General features: G+C 45.0%; 1 protein-coding gene across 2 annotated transcripts in view; it reads right to left on the bottom strand.

Moving 5' to 3' along the window:
* The window catches only part of DSCAML1 (DS cell adhesion molecule like 1), a 192,002-nt gene that overhangs the window by 23,984 nt on the left and 145,293 nt on the right, over positions 1–22,725 (bottom strand). For both annotated transcript variants that reach the window (XM_040425824.1, XM_040425831.1), the window contains exons 8-15: positions 20,895–21,173; positions 15,710–15,829; positions 15,243–15,419; positions 9,272–9,471; positions 9,073–9,169; positions 8,856–8,984; positions 6,332–6,499; positions 5,786–5,856 (exon numbers count right to left, since the gene is read on the bottom strand). In XM_040425824.1, the coding sequence (XP_040281758.1) occupies positions 5,786–5,856; positions 6,332–6,499; positions 8,856–8,984; positions 9,073–9,169; positions 9,272–9,471; positions 15,243–15,419; positions 15,710–15,829; positions 20,895–21,173 (1,241 nt within the window). The remainder of the gene's footprint in view (positions 1–5,785; positions 5,857–6,331; positions 6,500–8,855; positions 8,985–9,072; positions 9,170–9,271; positions 9,472–15,242; positions 15,420–15,709; positions 15,830–20,894; positions 21,174–22,725) is intronic.

Genomic DNA, 22,725 nt, shown 5'->3' with positions numbered 1-22,725 from the left:
TATAAAGAAAACTCTTTTAATGAGAAGGTGTGTCCAAACTTTTGGTCTGTACTGTATATATATATATATATATATATGTTTAATGTCATTTACATATCTCTCCTATTTACTCCAGTTTTTCTTTCCCTTATCTTTCCTCACACATTAGCAACATGAATCCCTCACAAGAACAACCGACTAGTCAACCCATGCCGGTTAACTATGAGGTAGTAACCACGGAGTCCATCCAACATATGGTGGACCAATCTGTTTCTAGATCAGTATCAGTGGCCATACAATCTGCCATGGTTTCTCTCCAAGACTCCATTTCAAAATCTCTTTCGTTAGTAATAGACCAAAGAACACCTCAGGTCTACCCTTCTACCCCTTCAGATAACTTCCTTTCCGCAGAAGATTCCATCGCGGAATTAGCTAAAGGATTCCAAAAATCAGGCAAGATTGCCAGAAAGAGGAGGTTCTGTAGCGAACCCTAATATCCCCAATATTTCTAAAACCCAGACCATGGGGACGGGTCAAATACCCAATGAAAACACGCATATCTTAAGCGGTAATGATAAAGGTGGCGAAAAATCCCACAAAAGACCCTCCGCCCGGGAGGAGACTAATAATAGCCGGGCTATGACAGCCAGTAAGAGGGCTTACAAAGAAATGTCTTCCATATCCCCATCCAGTGAGTCTGACTCTGACTCGGAAGACGGATTGCCTTTTTATTCTGAAGAGGACTCATCAGATAGTCCTGACGAGTCAGTCCCAGCTATCCAGCTCTCGGACTCCCTAATACTGGATAGTCAGGGCATCCCCTTTTTCAGCCCTGACCAAATAAAACACCCCAGATCTGGGGAGTGGGTTCCCCATCCTCAAATCTCAAAATTCTTATCTTTATGGGTCAACAAATCCCTAGACAAAGCTTCAAGGAATAAATTGAAAGTGCAGTGTCCGAGACCTACCCTGCCTCAGAAAATTTCCCAGACTCCGGAATTAGACCCCATCATCACCAAATACCTAAATAAAACGGGTAGAAATCCCAAAAGAGGCCTGGACAGGTCATTCAAATTATGTCAAGACAAACTCCTAGACCTATTAGGACCTCTAACAAAAATACTAGACCTTTCCGAACAAGCTGCCGCTACAGGCCAACCAGTAGATACTGCAGTACTCCACGGCTGGGCCCAAAGAGCCATATGCTTCTTCGGCAATATTAAGTCTGCCATCAGTGCAGAGAGACGAAGATGAAATGTCTTAATGAAGCTGGACCCACAGCTTTCTCACCTGGCTAACTCAGAACCAGATTCCTCAGCAGAGGGTCTTCTCTTCGGAGACACCCTCATTAAAGAAATTGGAAAATTTGTCGGAGTATTTACCTCTCTCGACAAAGCAAAAACATCCCTTAAAAAAGTAGGGCAACCAAAATTTTTGGGCAGGGATGGGAAAGGCAGGGTTTGCTTTCCCAGCCGAACCTCATACTTGAGACAGTCTCAACAGGTCCCCGACCACACAGAAAACAGACCTACCACCTCCACATCTTCTGCCATACCTACACCATTCTTCCCTACCAGAGGACGCCCATGGAGAGCCCGAGGCCATCGAGGCTTCCCTATATCAAGACCATCATCAGGTAAGCTTTTCTACCCTAAACTATTCCCACATACCCTTAGGGGGAAGACTGAAACATTTTTTCCAGACTTGGGTTTCGCTAACCTCAGACTCATGGATCCTTTCAGACTCATGGATCCTGAATACTATCTCAGGTTATCAAATAGATTTCCTATCTCCTCCATCCCAAAACCACATACCTCAACCAATACTCTTCTCTACCACAGACCAAAACCTCATAGAATCAGAGATAAAAGATCTCTTCTACACAGGAGCCATCATCCAAGTTCCCCTCCTATCACCGGGTTTCATCAGCAACATCTTTCTAGTAAAAAAGAAAGATGGGGTCACAGACCGGTCATAAATTTAAGAACCCTCAATGACTTTGTAACTTACCATCACTTCAAGATGGAGGGAATCCATCTTCTCAGGGACCTGTTACTCCCTCAGGATTGGCTCATAAAGATAGACCTAAAGGACGCCTATGTTACTATTCCTATACACCCTCACCATCAATCTTACCTACAATTCTTTTGGAACGACCAAAAATGGCAATTTAGGCTACTTTCACACCTGCGTTTAGGTCGGATCCGTCTGGTATGTGCCCAGACGGATCCGCACCTATAATGCAAACGTTTAGATCCGTTCAGAACGGATCCGTTTGCATTACCATGAACAAAAAAAAAAAAAAAAAAATTTTTTTTTTTTTTTTTTTTTTGTTCATGATAATGCAAACGGATCCGTTTTGACTTTACATTGAAAGTCAATGGGAGACGGATCCGTTTGAAAATTGAGCCATACTGTGTCATCTTCAAACGGATCCGTCCCCATTGACTTACATTGTAAGTCTGGACGGATCCGTTTGCCTCCGCACGGCCAGGCGGACACCCGAACGCTGCAAGCTGCGTTCAGGTGTCCGCCTGCTGAGCGGAGCGGAGGACAAACGGAGCCAGACTGATGCATTCTGAGCGGATCCGCATCCATTCAGAATGCATTAGGGCTGGACGGATCCATTCGGGGCCGCTTGTGAGCCCCTTCAAACGGAACTCACAAGCGGAGCCCCGAACGCTAGTGTGAAAGTAGCCTTACTTGCCTCCCATTCGGCCTATCATCAGCCCCTTGGTGTTTTACCAAGCTAATGAAACCAGTGATCTCATCATTAAGATCCCGGAGTGTACGTCTAATCATCTATTTGGACGACATCCTAATTATGGCACAGTCCCTTCCTCTTATTCGACTTCATGCACAGTGGACATTATCCCTTCTCACCAATCTGGGGTTCCTAATCAATTCCAAGAAATCCCTTCTTTCCCCATCCAAGGAAATAGAATTTGTAGGTTTCAATATAAATACTGTTTCAGCTCTCCTGAGTCTCCCTACCAGGAAACTCTCCCTGATTCGGAAGGAAATCCGATCAGTATTAAACAGACTATTGCACGGATAGTAGGGCTGTTATTCGCCTCCATACAAGCCATCTTTCCCGCCCCCTTACACTACAGGGCCCTTTAACGACTCAAAGCACAACATCTACGGGAAGGCCTACAATATTCCAACAAAATTCCCCCATCTCCAGAAGCCAAAGAAGAACTTCTATGGTGGCTCCAACACATCCAGGTCTGGAATGGGAAAATTATATTCAATTCCTTACCAGATCTGGTCCTAGAATCAGACGCCAGTCAATCAGGCTGGGGCGCTCGTTGCGGCCCTTTTTCCACAGGAGAGAAATGGTCAGAAACAGAATCTCTCCTACACATCAACTGCTTGGAGCTTCTGGCAGCTGCATTCTACTGCGTATGGACAATATTGCCGCAGTACAGTACATCAATCGTTTAGGGGGCACCACTTCCAAAAAGTTGAGCGACATTGCCAAGGATTTTTGGCATTTCTGCTTGGACAAGGACATTACCCTGATAGCAGAATACATTCCGGGTTTGATCAATTCGGTTGCCGATTGGAACTCCCGATACCTATCGGATTCCAGCGACTGGCAACTGAATCCTCTCCTTTTCCAACAAACTTATGGGGTCCCCTCCACATGGATCTGCGTCACGACTAAACACCCAATTACCCATCTTTTTCAGCTGGCGCCCAGATCCGGATGCTCTGGCCATGGATGCCCTTCGCCAAATCTGGCCACAGAGACGCCTTTACGCTTTTCCCCCCTTCGCTTTAATCCCCAGAGTTCTGCTTCAGACGATATCCCAGAGATCCACATTAGTGATCATCACTCCTTGGTGGCCGTCTCAAGCATGGTTCCCCACTCTACTCAGCCTCGCCATAGATATTCCAAGAATTGTCCCACTTTCCCAGGATCTCCTCCAAGATCCTTCAGGACATCCTCATCCTCTGATCTTGTCGGGACACCTATCATTAGTAGCCTGGCTGATCTCAGACAATCAAGATTCGATCACAGCCTTTCACAATCTACTCTCGACATCCTCTCTGACGCATGGGCACCAGGTACCAGAAAGGTTTATAGATCAGCCTGGAAAATTTGGCTTCATTGGTGCTCTCAATGGAACTTTGATCCCGTTCATGCATCTATTACCCACATGTTAAATTTTTTATCCGCATCCTTTGAATCAGGAAAAGCCTATAGAACCATAAACCTTTACCGCTCTGCCATATCATCGGAACATACCCCCGTTAACTCCATCCCTGTTGGTAAACACCCGATGGTCTGCAGACTTATGAAGGGCATATGTTTTAGGAAACCCCCTGAGCCTAGATATCATTCTACTTGGGATGTTAGCCTCCTTCTAAACCTCTTCTCATCTTGGGAAGACAACGAACACCTATCCCTAAAACTACTTTCCTTTAAACTCACTGTTCTCTTAGGTCTCATCTCTATTAAGAGAGTCTCAGACGTCAGATCTTTTACCCCTAACGGAGTAACCTTCCGTATTGTTAGACGAACCAAAACCACCCTGTCTTCCACAAAGTCCAGTCTCAGAGTCTGTTCAACAGAATCCTCACCCTGATCCAACTTCCTTCCACCATGGAGAGTAAGCCCACACAGCCTGATGGCGTGGTAGCTGCAAATACAGTGGAGGAGTTTAAGCATGCATGGGATAAGCATAAGGCCATCCTTCATATAAGATAGGGCCAGGGGCTATCCATAGTATTTAGTATATTGGGCAGACTGGATGGGCCAAATGGTTCTTATCTGCCGACACATTCTATGTTTCTAATCTACACATGGTCTTCTACACAGCTTTCCCCTCCCATAATAAATTATGTGTTGTCCGTTGTCTAAAGACATATGAACTTATGACCCAAACTCTACGCACCCCTCAAGTGTCCCAACTTCTTATCTCTTTCCGTAAACCACATCTTCCGGCATCCTCTCCTACGCTATCCAGATGGGTTAAGCTCACCATGCAGATGGCCGGGATTAACACATCAATCTTTGGTGCCCATTCAGTACGAGGCGCAGTATCCACTAAAGTATTCCAAAATGGAGGCTCCCTCTCTGATATTCTGAAGGCTGCAGACTGGTCTTCAGAATCCACTTTTGAAACGTTTTATTTCAAACCTGACTCTCATGTCTCTATGTCTATGTTATGAATCTTTATTATTAACACATCTTTACGTATTACTTAGCTTTAAACTTGCACAATGAGAGCCTCCTATTGCAATAAAATTGAAGATTTTCCTAGCTATTGTAATGAAAAATATAGATTTTATTGAAGACAGGAGGCGAACATTGTCCCTTCCTATTAACCCAACCCTAACTGTATATATTTTATCTCCGTAGCATACTAGAACATCCTGGATAATTCACCATTTCATACATCCTCAAAAGTTCCTGTTACTCCAGTTTCCATCGTCTAAACCTACGACTATTCCATGATTGCATTATTCGGATTACTTCAAACCGGATCCACTCCTTCTCTGGTCGTCATCAAGAAAGAGGAGGGGTCTATGCTCTCTTCACCTTATATAAACTGGGATGCTTATTGCTTGACTACCTGTGATTCCTCATTTACATACTGATTACCTGTTTTGAAAAAACTTTTCATTCACCTGTTGTAATAGTTCTTGCTGCTATGGGAGTAGTAAAAGAAAGTTAATGCACAATGTTCGCCTCCTGTCTTCAATAAAATCTATATTTTCCGTTACAATAGCTAGGAAAATCTTCAATTATTATGACATTACATATGCAATAAGAAGGCCCCTGAATCCATCTTACCTTCCAGGTCACTTGGATACTCTGTGAAGTCAAAGGCTGAAGTGTGACATCCATGGGTGGTCCATCAGGAGCTGTGGAATGGGGAACATATCAATGGCATGGTCACATCCAATATCTCCAAAGCATGTTGGTCGTGTGCACACATAACTATATTATATGCTCTATGACACTAGGAGCACACCACAATCTGCTTTGGCTGACTTTGGTCTAGATAGAATATCTCAGCAAGGTCAGGCAGGCAAAGGAAATGTTCTAGAATGTTTAACCTCTCCATGAGAGCGGATGTCCCCAATGTGATATGAATGAGGCCTACGCTATGTGTTTTTTGGACTTGACTTGGAGTAGCCATTGGAAATTGGATCTGAGGTTGGAGAACGAAATTAAGATTCAAGGAGGAGAGTCTGAGAAGTGGTGTCGAAATGGTTTTATTAGCTGCAACTGATTTATGGGATCATTACTATCCCTTCAGTTGTTTTGTTGCTATCAGTTGTACATTTATGCATGCATAACGTATCTCATATTATAGGGACCTCGGCGATCACTTACCTGCTTCTTCGGTACTGATGGTCAGCTCTTTACTTGGCTCACTACGCCCAATCTTATTGAAGGAGTACATTCGTATGCTGTATACAGAGGCTGGGTGCAGATCAACAATATTAGCCTGGTTGATGATGGGGGAGATATTTCGGGTGGATTGTTTAAAGTCCCAGGTGTCTAGAGGAAAAGGAGGTGATTGTTAGATGTGTTTTTTAGTACTGGGTGCTAGAATTGCCTATGATAACTTTATAAGTAGTGGTGCCAATAGTAAGCCTGTCCTCCATCAGTGGCATTAGGAGGTCCCTCCATTCCCACCTTCCCCCCCGCTGACTCTTTGAAGCAAGGCTCAAGGGGTAAGAGGGACAGAGAACATGAACTGGTATTATCAGCCACCCAATAAGCACTAGTTCTGTGCTCAGTGGGTAATGGTGAGCATACAGATTAGCCTAATGTTGACCGAACCCACTCCCATGACCCGAGCCATAAATGGGGTGGGTCTTGTAGGTGGCATTTCAGTAATTTTGAGGGTTTTTGGGGATGCTGCTTAAACATCCTGATTATTCCTTTTTATATGTTGGTAAGTATGTGATTTCAGCCGCTTTCAAGGGGTTTTCTAGGAGTAAAATACTGATGACCTATCCTCAGGGTAGGTCATCAATATCAGACTGGCCAGCTGTTTGAAGAGGCCGTGGTGCTCAGCACAGCCTCTTTCTAAGCCAGTGATGTCACGTTCAGTGATGACAGGGCCTGTGTGCAGCTTCGTCCCATTCAAGTTGCTCGGCTCCATAGGAACTATAGCTGTGGTAGACTTGGAGCCTGAGGGTTGAGGTTACCATAATGAATGAACGGCTCCCTTGATCAACGTGTGGGGGAGCCATGAGGGAGCGGTCCTAGGGAAAAGGCTCTCAGATGCTGTGGTCAGAATTGACCACAGCAGCTGAGGGGTGAAATGTCTGTGATCGGCAATAACGCTGATCATGAACATTGCCTCTGGTTGTCTGCTGTTTAAAACAGCAGAAACCAGGCGGTTATGGCACCAGCTCAGCTTGTTTAAAACCCCAGACTTCCAGCATACACGTATGGAGGTCATCCTTAAGGGATTCATGGGAGTTTGATTAGTATAAGTCTGCGAAAATAACACATATTTAAGGCTATTTGGCTTAACAGCATTTGTCTGGGCTAGAAGCTTCCAGTTCCCAGGCATACTCTAGGGAAAGACTGCTGGTCTATTAAAGGGCTACACCCCTCAGTGGGTATGGTAGCACTATATTTTGGGAGAGTATTGCCCTTGAGAGAATACTGTACCACCGGGCTGGATCAGTTTTGAGCACAGACATATGTAAAGATTTTATCTGGGTGTGACATATGGAGTGTATCCTCTTTGTCCAGCTGAAAGTTCACTGAAACTGTTAATAAGGACCGTTCCTACTACTAGTAGTACAGGTCTCTGCACATTTGCTGAAAGTTTCCAGTAAAATACTGTTCACCTGTTCACCAAGCCGGCCTTATCACTGTGCAGCGCCGCGCCTGGATCCCTGCCTTGCACCCCATAATCTTCCAACACCAATGGCACCCTAAGCACCATCAGGCAGGAGACCCCACATCAGGGTGTGCCCTCCATTCACTGTGCATGTGGCCCCAATAGGTGTGCTGAAGTAGGATGAACCACAAATCTGGACTACCACTCCCATTCTCTCCACCTAGCGCCTTCCCTTGCTGGGCCTGATGTTGCACATAGACCTTGTATTGAGCCTGTCTCCTGCAGTGAGCCCTATGTGAGCGCTTCTCTCTCCTTGTTCTAGTGATTGTATGGGTCTCAGCACTGGGACTCAAAGTTTTTTGAAAGCTCAGTAACACTTTAAGGTCGACAGTGATGTCACAGAACTAGGATTATAACACAATGATATCACATATATATATATATTAACACCGTGATGTTACATTTATTGATATTAGCACTGCTATATCTATACTAATTTATAGGAAAGGTTGATTACACATAGTAATGTCACAGTATGGGAAAAATGTGCACAATGATGTCACAGAACAGGGAAAATAAATATAGTGACGTCACTGCTAAAGGCTAAGGACCAGAGGGACGTCATAGAACGGGGATAATAACATCGTGATGTCACAGAATGGGAATAGTGTACACAGTGATGTCACAGAACAGGGAAAATAAACATTGTGATGTCACCTCAAAGGCCAGGACCTCAGTGATGTCACAGAACAGGGATAATACTAACAACACAGTGATGTCACAGAACAGGAAAAATAAACATTGTGATGTCACCGTAAAGGCCAGGGACCACAGTGATGTCACAGAACAGGGATACTACTAATAACACAGTGATGTCACAGAACAGGGAAAATAAACATTGTGATAAAACTAAAAGCTATGCACACAGTTATGTCCCAGTACAGGGATAATAAGCACTGGTATGTCCCCATGGGGCAGAGTCGCCCTAGGGCCCACAAGTGACTGCAAACTCTGCACCCCACTTAATGTGCACCCCTGGAAGAAGAGCGTTACCTGATTTATTTTTGTATTCAATATCAAAGGCAGTGATGATGCTGTTTCCATCGAATCTCTGCGTCCAGCGAAGATTCATGCTGCGAGCTTTTACTTCTCGAATTTCCAGTTCAGGGGGGTCTGGAGGTTCTGCCAGATTAATAATTTTAAAAAAAGTCAGAAAGGTCAATGAACCCCCTCCCCCTAAAAAATCGATGTCTTTTCTATGTGCCTGTACCTTGCACGGTGAGCTGAATGAGGCCCCTGTCCTCTCCATATGAATTTATGGCGTGACATGAAAAAAACACAGAGTCTCCGCGCTCTGCCGGCTTAAGCTACGGGAACAAATATAATCGTCAGAAACAAGATCATCTCACATTTTCATTGATTTCAATATAAACGGAAAATCCAATGAATCCATCGAGCTCCACCCTCACCGTCAGCGTCGAGATAACTTCATCTCCACTGTCTTTGGTGGCAATCACATATCGCAGGTTCCGGTCCGGATCTATGACCGTGTCGCCTTTCTCCCAGCGGATGATAATGGGGCGTTCTCCTCGTGCTGTACAGTTTAAACCCTTTGTCTGGCCTTTGATTGCAATGGTTGTATTGGGGTGAGAAGTAATGGTGGCAGGAACTAAAGTGACAAAAAAAAATAAAAAAAAGCATGGAAGGATTAGGCAGATGGCCAGAAGGGAAACAGATTGGTTTATTGGAAGACTGCACACTCGTATGGTGCCAAACTCCGAGACAATGTTTTATGAAGGGCATAGGCAATGGCACAGAAACATGTCTGGTCCTACACCGACCATGACAATAAAATAGTCACTGATCAGAATTCCTATATCCGCTGCTCTGCACGCCGCACGTCAGATGTGCACAGTCTCGTAACGCAAGCATTCTGAGATCTCTCCACCTGGGGGCACTAACCCCCCTCCCATCCGCGATATTACAGGCTCAGGTCGAAGCTGCAGAAGCAGACGGAGGCCGCGGGCAGCTGAGCTATCGCTCGCTGCGCTTGTAAAGCCGTCTCCAGTGAAGTGGCAGAGAGACACGCTCCACATCATTTCAATTTGTAGTACGGCCGAAGAGAGGGGGAGAAAGACGGGAAGAGTAGGGTGCGGAGGGAGAGAGCAAAGGGAGAGAAAGAAGAAGGGAAGGGTGGAATGAAGGAGGAATGCAAAGGAAAGGCAGAAGGAAAGAGCAAGAAATGAAGAAAGATAGAGCGGTAATGATAATGAAGGATACTATCAACTATGGTTCATGCCCACGGCCATATTACGACTTGTACAAAGCTGTAATATGGCACCCATGGAATACTAGGAGCCCAACATCTGCCTATTCCTCCAATTTTATAGGGAACCATACAGAAGTTATATCTGTTCCATATGTTGTAATATGTTCCATTGGGTGCCTTACACTAAAGCAATGCTTCCAGGAGACAATAATTCTGTATGATGGTGCTGTATGGAGACATATGGCGGCATATGGAGCAATTACAACTCTGTAATTGGGAGCCGTAAGGACCCCAACTCTATATACAGTCCTAGTACTGCATTATTCCAAAATAATTGCTGTCATACAGGCCTGAATCTTTTTTTGCGAGACTAAAGTGCCCATACACCTTCAATAATGGCCGGCTGAGTGCTCATTACTCTCAACTGCCCCATTCACACTCGGAAGCACATTCACTTGTTTTCAATGGGGCTCGGGGTATAAGCTGCAGTCAGACACCTCAGGCAGCGGATTATTTAATGTAATTCACTTGTTCCTCCAACAGATAAAGTTGGCGTGTCCTCATGAACATATGCCAGTCCTGCCAATATCGGTGGATTTGGTCATCTTTGCTCTTACAATGACTTTGGGCAGCTTTAGGTGTAAGACCAAAAAAATCACCCAAAACTCAATAACAGTAATCCACATTTTGCCAGATTTTATCAACAAAGAGACATAATATACAGAATAATTTGTTAAAGGTACAAGAACATCTGCATTTTTTCCAATACAATATTATTTCATAACGATTGAGATTTTTTTTTTTTAAAGGGAAACTGCAGTACCCCAGTGCAGGGTGTATCTGCAAATACAGTAGTTTTGTTCTTAAATGTTATTTAAAATATTGTTATACCAAGTGGTGTATTTCAATCAGTGTAGTGTGTATGGATGGCAAAACCAGGGTTAATCACCCGGGCTCAGCCCTAGTAAAAGAGGTTAGATGTGGGCTGGCCCCACCCCTAACCTATAGGGAGAGTCTAGACTGGAGTTTCAGAAAAGAAGGAAGCAAAGTCCTTCTTCCTAGGCCTCAAGTTCCAGAGACTAACAGATCTCTGCAAAATCTACAGCTAGAGAAAGACAGAAAGAGAAAAGGAAAACAATTAAAGGAGCCAGAAATACAGCGACTACTGCCATTCAGACCTTACTGCAGTGGAGGGATACTGTTAAAACAACCTTGATACTTGGACACGTCCTGATCAAACATAACTTCAGAGCCCCATGTCCTGCAGTGGAAACTACAGCCACCATTGCAAGACTACTATTGTCAGCCATAGATTCTACTTACAGACATTAGCAAGCTTGAAAGGAAAGAGGGCCATAACGCCCACCCTTGCCAAAATTCATACATCGCTATCTGGAGAGAATTGTGCAACTGGAACTGCTATCCCCCTATTTTGAACTATAGTAAAGAGAAACATTTATGCTTCTATCCTTGGCCTGGTTTCCTGACTCCTACGCCATACACTGGCCATTGCAATATACGCACCCTGCCTTGCGCCCATCCAAACATCTAGCATCAAGGGCACCACATTTACTATCAAGCAGAATCCCCAGAATCGGCTGTGACTCCCCTTTACACTGCAAAGTTCCAATTTACACCAATTGGCCAATAACCAAGCCAGTTGGTGTAAGTCAGGGATGTCAAATACGTGGCCCTCCAGTTGTTGCAAAACTAAAACTCCCAGCATGCCCTGAGAGCTGTAGGCTATCCAGGCAATATGGAAGTTGTCGTTTTGCAACAGCTGGAGGGCCATGAGTTTGACATCCCTGGTGTAAATAAATAAGCCTCTCCTTACTAAAGTTCAGAATAGGAGTAGTAGTACATCTGACAGTAACAAGTCACAGTTCCAAGTATACCCCAGTGCAATTCCAATAGCAATGTATGGATGACAGCAATGATGGAGGTTACAGTACTTCTCTCTGTCTCTCTCTAAAGTCTCTCAGTAGAACCTTAGGCATGCAATGAGCTTCTTTGTAAATGTTTCTGCAAATCCTTGAACTGAGGGGAGCAGATTTAAGACATGGCTGGCCTAAACGTCTCCAGGTATGGAAGGGTGTGATAACAACGTTCCCTCTCACAGCAGCAAAGTCTCTCTCTGCCATAAATGTGCACAATACCTTGCTGTCTGACTCCAATGCACAGCCAGCAGATTCTGGACATCTTCATTTCTTCGCTCTGGAGCACTTTTAATAAAGTTCCTTCCTTTACCGTAGATTATTTCAAGGATGGAGGTTCTCTGAGCTCAGGCCTAGTTCTGAGGAGCTTGCACAAGTAGGTCCTCAATGTAGCACAGCTAGAATCTCTACTCACTAACCAAGAGCGGACCCAGGTCCATCTCCTGGCAAACTAAGGGGATGAGTCAAAGTGTCAACCCCAAACTGTCCATACAGTGCCATTACGTATACAAACACAACATTTCGCTTAGCAACAATATACCCTTTGCAGTGACCCTGTTCTGGGGTTTCTGCAACTCTATGTTGTGTCATTCCTCGGTTATTCCTACTGGAAGTTTATTAATAAAATGCCAACAATACAATAAAGTTTCAACTGGATGTTACCTGTTGGGGGTGTGCCCCAGCGTGTCTGACACTGTCTAATCAGTGCTACCAGAGTCAAAATGTGCAGGTATCACCCCCCCCCCCCCCAACTGGTAACACCCAGCCGGAGCTTTATTCATAAAGTTCTAGCAGGAATAATAGAGGAATGTAAGAACATAGAGATTACGGCGCTCTGGCTTTCTGATGGCAGGGAGCAAGGAGGAGATTCGGAGGATGCAGGGCGGTGCTGGGCTCCTTCACGCTGAACTCATCTCAGGTAAATATGCATATGTATCAAATCTTTTTTTACACACTAAAAGCACACAGAGCTATGGGGACTGGGTATTGCGGATGTGCTAGCGGCCATGTCCTCAGCTCTATACACAGAATCCCGGTGACAGGTTCCCTAAGTGAACTTTACATATATGATGCTCTGTATAGTTGTTATTATAGTCTGATAATTCGGTGTCCTTGGTTTCATTTCTTGGAATAAAATGCATTTAAATACTGTAAAATAATAAATGTTCCCAATATATTATGCAACGCAAGGAAAGAGGAATACTACGTGAGAACATACCGTATGCTTTAAACTCCAGTTAATTAATTAAGAGCAGACTGAACAGGATTACAAGGGTCTCTGCGGGGTGACAGATTTACCCCCTCCTCCAGGCTGCAGCCCTACAGCTTTATATTGATTTGCTAGAATGTCGTCGCTAATACTTCATCAATATCTCATAACTGAACATAAGCGCTGTAACCTTCTTATGTTCTTATGAAAATCATCCAGAAGTCAGGCCAGATTATACCACAAAGTGATGCTTACAACATAATCCACGCAAAACCCACAATGGACTTTGGGGACCACAATGGAGTAATAAATGTGACTTTTTGTCCCGCTTCTTGTCACGCCCCCGGCTGTATTATATATTAGCTATGTAAGTCCTCTTCTGATACAGAGTACTTCTTGTTGGATTCCATATGTATCCAACAGAAAAAAAAAAACAATTACCACTGTACTCCATACATACCTTTTAGGGGAGATTACCCCACCCCGCAGTCCGTGGGAGCCTGTAGTGGTTCATGCCATATAATGCACTTGTGTTCAGGTGTAACCTCCGTCATGAGGTCTGGAATGTATTGTACAACACTGACCTAATGCTGTCAGTATTATCCAATACATTACAGAACTGCAAGGGTTACATAGCATCATAAATCACTATAATGCTATGCAACCCCGGCAGCGCTGGGAGGTCAGGACGGGAGCTGCTGCATACTCACACTGCGAGTGCGATGCGGGGAACTCGCTCGTCTGAAAGGGGCCTATGTCTCTATGTATTAATCCTATTGGAATTAATTATATGCTGATAGCATACTGCATATTGAGCTTATTTCACTTACTGCAAGGACAGAACAAGTGTACAGATATTAGTGGGGGCTCCACAGCAAAAATCAAAATGAAGCACCTTGCTGGCACCAGTTTCTACCATCATATACCATCATCTCAGGACAGAAAGGCTTAAAGCTTCTTGACGCCGCTTCATTTCCATCCTATGTTGTATACAACCACATGATCCTTTAGAAATGTCCTGCTTACTTGTTTTCGGTGCGTTCTTTGGTTGTGGGTGGGTTTACAAAAAAAAAAAAAAAGAAAGAAAAGGGGTAGGACTAGCCTGAAATGAGTAACACTGAGGCCATTGCAGCTGCATGGAAGGTATGCATTTTGACTCTTGATCACAATGTTATTCTAAGAACTTATCCCTTTAAAAGAAAACTCCAGATTAAAAGGCATCTGTCAGCAGTTTTGTACCTATGACACTGGCTGACCTGTTGCATGGGCGCTGGCAGCTGAAGGCATCTGTGTTGGTCCCATGTTCATATGTGCCCACATTGCTGAGAAAAATGATGTTTTAACATATGCAAATGAGCATCTAGGAGCAACGGGCGGCGTTACCAGTACACCTAGAGACTCTGCTCTCTCTGCAACTGCCGCACCCTCTCCAGACCAGGCAGTGTAAATGTCATCACACTCAACCCCGCCAATCAAAGTGAAGAGGGCGTGGCAGTTGCTGAGAGAGCTGATCCTCTAGGTGTAATGGTAACGCCCCCGTTGCTCCTAGAGGCTCATTTGCATATATTAAAACTTCATTTTTCTCAGCAACGAGCACATAAGAACATGGGACCAACACAGATGCATTCAGCTGCCAAGCGCACATGTAACAGGGCAGCCAGTTTCATAGGTACAAATCTGTGTTATGTTGGTGGTTGTCAGGTTCCTTTTTTTGGTCTATTAAAGGGTGTCAGAAAAATGCTATTCCTCCTGACCCCCTTTACAAGCATGAATGTGTTCTCAGTGGGGAATGGGGACAATGCTGCTGCCAGAAACCTATGTTGAAACTCAACCGCCCTGTCCTTTTTTCTCCTAACATCTGCCAAACATTTCATTTGCATTACATTTTCGGTCAGTCCTATCTACAGGCTAGGCACCTGCTAGTCAGGTAATTTCCTTCCATCTATTTGCAGCGGATAACAACCAGAGCTTTATTTTATGCACATTTTAGGAGAACACCGTCCTAGTCTTGTGTATTCAGAACTTACTTTTCACAGTAAGAAACATTGACTTGCTGATGTCGGTGCCAACACCATTGCTGGCCTGGCATAGGTAATAACCGATATCCTCTTCCAGAACATGACGTATAAGTAAGGAGCTGTTGGGCAGAATCTGGATCCGGCCAGTGAGCGGCACCGGGTGGTACTGTTGGGGGTTCCCACTGCCTAGATTGAGACAAAAGACATTTGATGAATATAAAATGGAAGCTGGCACTTCTGTGGCTGCGCCATGCGTGGAGCTGAGCCTTAATGATGTGTGACAGAGGAAGAGCTGCAGCCCATAGTGTCGCAGTACACGCGATGGGGAGGAAGATACGGCATCTGTTTGACGTCTATATGTCTGTATACAACTGCATCATGGCGAGCTGTCATTGTGAGGTGGCAGGTACCCAGCAGCACCGTGCTGCAGAGGGTGTGCGCCGTGACAGTGTGTGTGACAGGACCACCGCTCTCACCTTTGGCATGTTTCCAGACCACCTTTGGAGGTGGATAGCCGTCGACAGAACAATTCAGGACCCCGGCTTTGCCATAAATTCCGTCTTGGTTGTTTGGCTGAACAACAAATCTGGGGGGCACTGAGACAAGAGGGAAAAGATAAAGCTCCATTTCACCGCAGAGCATAATACAACAACAGGGTGTTTATAATGCATGTCATTACTGCTGCGCATTCACAATGCAGAGCGCTTTACTTTGAAATCACTACGAAAGGACCGCACTTTTTTTTCCCCTTCTTCTTTAGGATCCTGGATCGCAACGATCCTCACGGAGATGACTGCAGAACACTCTAGATTGTGCGTTGCATATTTCTCAAAGTATTTGTCTTTACTGTCATTTTGCAGAGCATTGCGCGTCACTTACACAGTCGTCCTCACACCAGAATCACGCAGCACACTGCACCTTGCACCCCAAACCACACCGAGCATGCCCGAAGCCTGCAAGAGCGATGCACCTCCCTCCAAGAGCTATGCAGAACACTGCCCATTGCGCTCAAAGCCATGCAGAGGATTGCACCTTTCTCCTAGAGCCATACAAAGCACCGCATTTAAGGGAGCGTTCACACAACCGCATCCATCTTACAGTCTGAAAAATACAGTGTGGTCCATGTGTATCCTGCACTTTTCACTGGCACCACTGAAAAAAGTGCCTATTCTTGTCCGCAAAAAGGACAGGAATAGGACAACTTTTATCATTTGCGGCTTGGCTGCATAAATGATATCCGTGGGCTGTTCGCATTTTTTGGTTCCCCATAAAAATGAATAGGTCCATGTGAGATCCGCAGAACATCCAACCCTTTCTGCAGAAATGTCCTATCTTTGTCCTCAAAATGGACAAGAATAGGACATGTTCAATCTTTTTGCGGGGTCGTGGAATGGACATATACGGATGTGGAACCGGACTGAAAATAGGCTTGTGTGAATGCTCCCTTAGGGCTCATGCATTTTTTTTCAGATCGGATATGGACCCTTTCATTTTAATGGGGCCACAAAATACGCGGACAGCACACCGTGTGCTGTCCACATCTGTATGTCCGTTCTGCGATCCTGCAAAAAAGATAGAACGTGTCCTGTCCTCGTCCGACATTTTGCAGAAATGGTAGCATGCACTCCGCCGGTGTCCGTATTTTTCAGACCCACAATTTGCGGACCACAAAACGGACACGGTTGTGTGCATGAGCCCTTAGGGCTCATTCAGACGGCCGTGTGCTGTCCGCTAAAATGCAGATCCGTTTTTTTAACGGCTTGCATTCCGCATTTTTGCGGACCCATAGACTTCAATTGATTTTCACTGACAGGTATAAGACATATTTTATTTGTCTTGCAGAGCCGTAGAATGGAAGAAAAGAGCCCCATGGAAGTAAATGGGTCTGCATCTAATGGGCAAAAAAACGGATCCGCATTTTTGCGGACAGCATACAGCCGTTTTAACGAGCCTCTAATCAAAGCAGTGAGTATGTCTTTGTACTCTGCGTTTTTACCCCACACCCAGGACGATGAAGAGCTCCGCAGCCAGTTACTGTATCAAAAGCAAATAAACTGGAATCCGAGATCAAGCAGATCTTTCGACGCCAACAACACCGCATCTGAATTCCGGCCTCTCAAGTAGAATGTATGCAGAGCATTGCACCTCCCACACATGAGAATGCACATCCCTCACTTAGTGCCCACCATAAGCTTCCAGCGCACACACGCCACTCCCCACATCCTGCGATATTTATTCCAGGCGAACACAGACCAATGAATATTTATCTGTATGTGCCGCTGCTCATTATATATTCATGATTATATCACCATGCCGCACTGAATCACAAGCTCATCACATATTCATGCTTACATTAACACAGCGCATTAAAAACTCGTTAAATCCACAGGGCCCATTAACCCTCTGGAAGCTGTCACTCAGAAGTAAGCGGTCAAAATTACATTTCACCATTTGCTTAAAAAAAAAAATGTTCTCCTCCACTGATCCTTTTCTGCGGGTAGCAAGGGCTGACGTTTCTATGTTGTGTCTGTCTCAGTCGTGGGGCCCTGCGGCTGAAGAAGGGGCCGACCTATAACTTACCTATTGTCTATGGACAGGCTACATATAGAGATTTACATGGCGGTGACCTATGTCTATAGATGAGACGCGCCTATGACCATCTCCCATAGCCATGGACTTACACTAAGCTGGCCATACACACAAGATAACTATTGGCCCCCGATCCCGCCATACAAATGCATGCTTGGCCGAGGATGCCTATGTCGGGAATGGGGAGGGTGGAGAACCAAAGGATTAGGCAGCCGAAATCCAACATGCCCAATCTTATCTCCTCCGACATTACCTGTCAGGGGAAAGTCGGGAGGTCCCATACACATTAGTCGGCAGAACGAGCCGAAACCAGCAGGTTCAGTCTATGTAGGTCTAATGTGTATGGCCCGCTTTACTACATGTGGCTTCTTGGCTATTGACAGCGGATGTTACTATAGTACCCCAATGACACTAAGGGTTTCTTAGCATTAGTTAAAGGGGTTGTCCCACAAAATATATTCTACATGTTTCAAACCAGCACCTGGATCTGAATACTTTTGTAATTGCATGTAATTAAAAATTGTGTATAGCCACCGAGTTATTCAATGAAATCTATCTGTACAGCGCCACCTGCTGTTTGCTCTTTTTCTAATTGCTCTATCCGCCTCACTGAGGTGGACGCACATGCTCAGTTCCATCCAGCTGAAGAAGACAGGACACACCCCCTGAGAAAGGGCCCCCACTCAGCAGCCAGCTTGAAATAAAGCTAGCACAGCTATTGGAGCAATGAATAGGGGCTGGTGTCCGATTTTTTATTTTTGACATTAATCATGGGATAATTCTTTCAAAATTGGCAGTAGAGTCGTAACCAGAATTTCCGAGGGAGCGGTGTGATGCCTAAAGAGTTTGTCTACTTTAGAAAACTTATTTTCATCCACCCTATGAGAAATAAGTCAAAACGCCAACAGCCAGTGGATTACCTTCCAGGACTAGAAAAAGATGGCTTCTTTCTTCCAAAAACAGCACCACTCCTGCCCACTGGTGGCGTGTGGTATTACAGCTCAGCCTCAATCACTTCGATGGAGCGGAGCTGCAATACAAGACACAACCCAAGGACAGGTGTAGTGCTGTTTCTGGAATAATGCAGCCATGTTGTTCTAATCCAGGATGACCCCTTTAATGTGTCGTAGGGGGATTGCAGGGTGGTCGTAACTCCGGGAAACGAGCAGTGTATAATGTGACGGAAAAATGAATCAAGCCGGCAAAGGAGACCATATGGACAATCACAATACATTAGTAAGTGCCTGGTATTAACTTTCTCTGCATGATAAATGCCATTTGCTGAAGTGAGAGGACCCCTTTAACAAGACAATGAATTAAGTAGCACAGCCTCACATGTTCCTGCGTTAAGTTTAGAAAAAAAATGGCGATGACAAGCTTTGACACTTATTTCTGCCAGGCTGTGCTCATTTTCCCTCTGCCTCACCGATGGGTGGTGAAATATCATACAATTAAGACATTTGTATTCAGCTAGTTTTTGTCTAGCAAAAGTGGTAACAGCTCTGCTCTGGTAGAAGAGAAAAAAAAAGCTAGTGGGAAGAGGACATTCAATTTACAGTATAGACGGGGCGACTGGTAAGTGACAGAACGACAAGCATGACGCTACTGTGAGCTTACTTCCAACTTCCAATGAAAGTAATGGCTGTAGCCTCATCTTCTTAGGCAGCTACTTAAAATTCTGACACACCATGGCTGACAGATGGAAAGTGAGCTTCATACAGAAAATACGTTTTACAGATAATCACAAGGGAAATACAGGAAAAACTCAATTTTGGATGGTCATTGGTTCTCACAACTTCCCCTTACCAGATGTATTCCATTCCCAACATGTGTGGGAAATGGGATCATGTACGGCTGCTTAGGCTAGGTTCACACCCCGTTCGGACACTACGGGGGTCATTTACTATTCTGAAATACGCCTATATTAGGCGCAGATTGCGGTGCACAACGGTCAGTTGTGCCACAATCAATGACTTTTCCCCAGTCATGCCAGGTCTAGAATAGTGGACGTGGCGTGGGAGAGAAGGCGTAGAAAATGGTCTAAATGTAAGACTCGGAAGCTGTCTTACATTCAGAACTGGCGCTGGATGCGCCGAAGTTATGTAAAGGCCGGCGCCTCTTCATAACTTCGGAGGATCCACCGCCAGATGTAGGGGTTATTAAGGGTGTCTAAAATGCATATAGTTGTGATATTATGCTTTTCAATAAAGTTGAGACATTTTCTTGTTATATATTTGGGTAAAAGAAATCTATGGGCAGGGTAGATATATAAGTTAAAAAGGTTTTCTGAGATTTTTTTTACTGATAACCTTCCTCTGGATAGGTCATCAGTATCTGATCGGTGGGGGTCCGACACCCTAGACCCCCACTAATCAGCTGTTTGAGAAGGCATTGACGCTCGCAGTAGTACAGCAGCCTTCTCACAGCTTTTCTTAGGCCATGTGATGTCATGTTCATTGGTCACATGGCCTACGAGCAGCTCCGCCCCATTTACGTGAATTGGGCTGAGCCGCGATACCAATCACAGCCGCTATCCAATGTACGGTGCCGTGCCTGGTGTGCAGAGAGAAGGCTGAGGAGCTACTGCAAACACCAAGGCCTTCTCAAACAACTGATTGGCGGGGGTCCCAGGGGTCAGACCCCCAGCAGATGCTGACGAACTATCCCAAATTTTTGGAAAACCCCTTTAAAGACATTTTCTGGCATATATAAACCAACAAAAACTTTTCCTTAAAGGCTCTAAACAGCTTACACGTCAAAAATGGAAGGCAATAAATAAAGCTTAGCTACACGGACCATGTAATGGCAAAGACCAAAAAGGTTTCATCATATGGAAGCTGTACCTGCATTTCCAGTACCTGACCCACTGTTCAGTGCCAGCAGTGCTTGGAAAATGCCCAGAAGGGCACACACATATAAGATAGCACGTCAATGGTTAAGGTTTTTATACATTGCTTTTGGTTTGGACACATTTTTACAGGAGCATCGCCCGTCTCACGTCAGCTCCTTCCTGCTGATGTAGCATGTCTCCTGCTCTGTCGCACACAGCACTGCTATCCCACCAGCTCTTACCTCGCACTATAAGCTGCCTCTCCCGGCTCACTGTGGCCGCGTCATTACTTGCTATGCAGGTGTAGTTCCCATTATGCTTCAGAGACACACTAGAGATCTGCAGGGAGCACATGAATTCCTTGGTCTCAATGGTGATGCCGGAACTGGAGACAATGACCTGGCCATCCTTGCGCCAGGTGATACGAATGGGCATATCTCCGGAGGACACAACACATGGGATGTAAAGTAGTTGTCCGATGGAGGCAGGGGGGAACTCAAAGGGCTGAATAAGTGGAGGCACTGAGAGATAAATATAGACAGAATTAGTCACGTTATAGCCTTCACATGCATGCACAATCAGTGGAAGTCACTGGTCTTTCCTTAGAACTGTGTTGTGTCATTCTTCTGTTATTCCTTCTAATTAGGCTACTTTCACACTTGCGGCAGCCTGCTGGATCCGTGCTAACAGTAGCCCACCGCGCCGCAGGAAGTCCACTCCGGCACCATTCACTTTAATGGGGGTGGGCTGGAGGTCCAGCCGCAGCACGGCAAACAAGCCGAGATACGGCCGGACAAAAACCGCAGCGTGCTGTAGTTTTTGTCCGGCCATCTCTCGGCATGTTTGCTGTGCTGTGGCCGGACCTTTGGCCCGTCCCCATTATAGTGATTGGGGCCGGAGTGGACTTCTGGCGGCATGGTGGCTAGTGTTAGCACGGATCCAGCAGGCTCTTCCCCTGCCGGAACAGCCTGCTGGACCCTGCTTCCGCCAGTGTGAAAGTAGCCTAAGTTGAAAACTGGGAGTTACCATTAACCTTGTCAATGGCACATGCATCATTGATAAGGAAAATGGTCATGCCCATTGAATTCATAAATTTTGTGTAGGACTATCAGAGGGATGGCACACTGCAGGTTAATTTTATTAAAGGGAGTCTGTCAGTGGTTTTGACCATGCTAAACTGCTGATAGCCCAAGGAAGGAGCTGCGGAAACCAGGAAAAACATAACTTTTGTGGAGCTTTTATTATGAGGTGTAGTGTGAATATGAAGTTTTATTCTGACAAATTCTACTTCAGCAAATTCCCAGGAGGTGTAGCTTCACTGTAAAGTGCTTCCTGCACTGAGCCTTAAAGCCCCTCCGCTCTACTCTGAGTGACAGCAGTAGCATCCAACCAATACAGCTGTCACTCAGAGCAGAGGGGAAAGAGCAGAGAACATTTCACAGTGGAGCTCCCCCTTCTGGACACTTGCTGGAGCAGAACATGGCAGAATAAAATATCATATTCACACTACTCCTGATAATAAAAACCTTTTTGTATTGTATTTTCTAAGTTTGTATTGCTCTCCCCAGCCCCTACCTACTGCTGTCAGCAGGTTATCAGGCACAAAACTGCTGACAGCCTCCCCAAGTATTTACTAAGGCAGACTAGGTGCTAATAAAATGTAACTGAATATTTTCTCTTTTTTTTTGTGGTACATATAATACCATAGACTTTAGGAATCCGTTTGACTATATCAGGAGAAAATAAAAATATTCATAAGAACTTTCATGAGCATCAACAGAAAAAAACAACCAAAACTATAGATGCCGATAGTAAATTCTGAAGGCACATTGGTTACTTGGCTTCTATCTATCCTGCTCTGCTTCTTACCCTAAGTTCACATCAGCATCCGGAAATCCAGCACTTCCAACAGAGGAACAGATTTCACTGGATCCTGCATTGCTGGACATGACCTGGCACCGCCGAACCCCATTGACTATAATGAGATCCGAGCACTTTCTGGCATAAATGTCGGCTTTTGGCCAGACAAAAAGCCCTGCATGTACGACTTTTTGTCTGGCAGATCCCACTAGA

The sequence above is a fragment of the Bufo bufo genome, chromosome 1, assembly GCF_905171765.1.
Source record: "Bufo bufo chromosome 1, aBufBuf1.1, whole genome shotgun sequence".
Classification (NCBI taxonomy): domain Eukaryota; kingdom Metazoa; phylum Chordata; class Amphibia; order Anura; family Bufonidae; genus Bufo; species Bufo bufo.
Note: the sequence above shows the minus strand (reverse complement) of the source record. Positions and strands in the feature narration are given on the sequence as shown.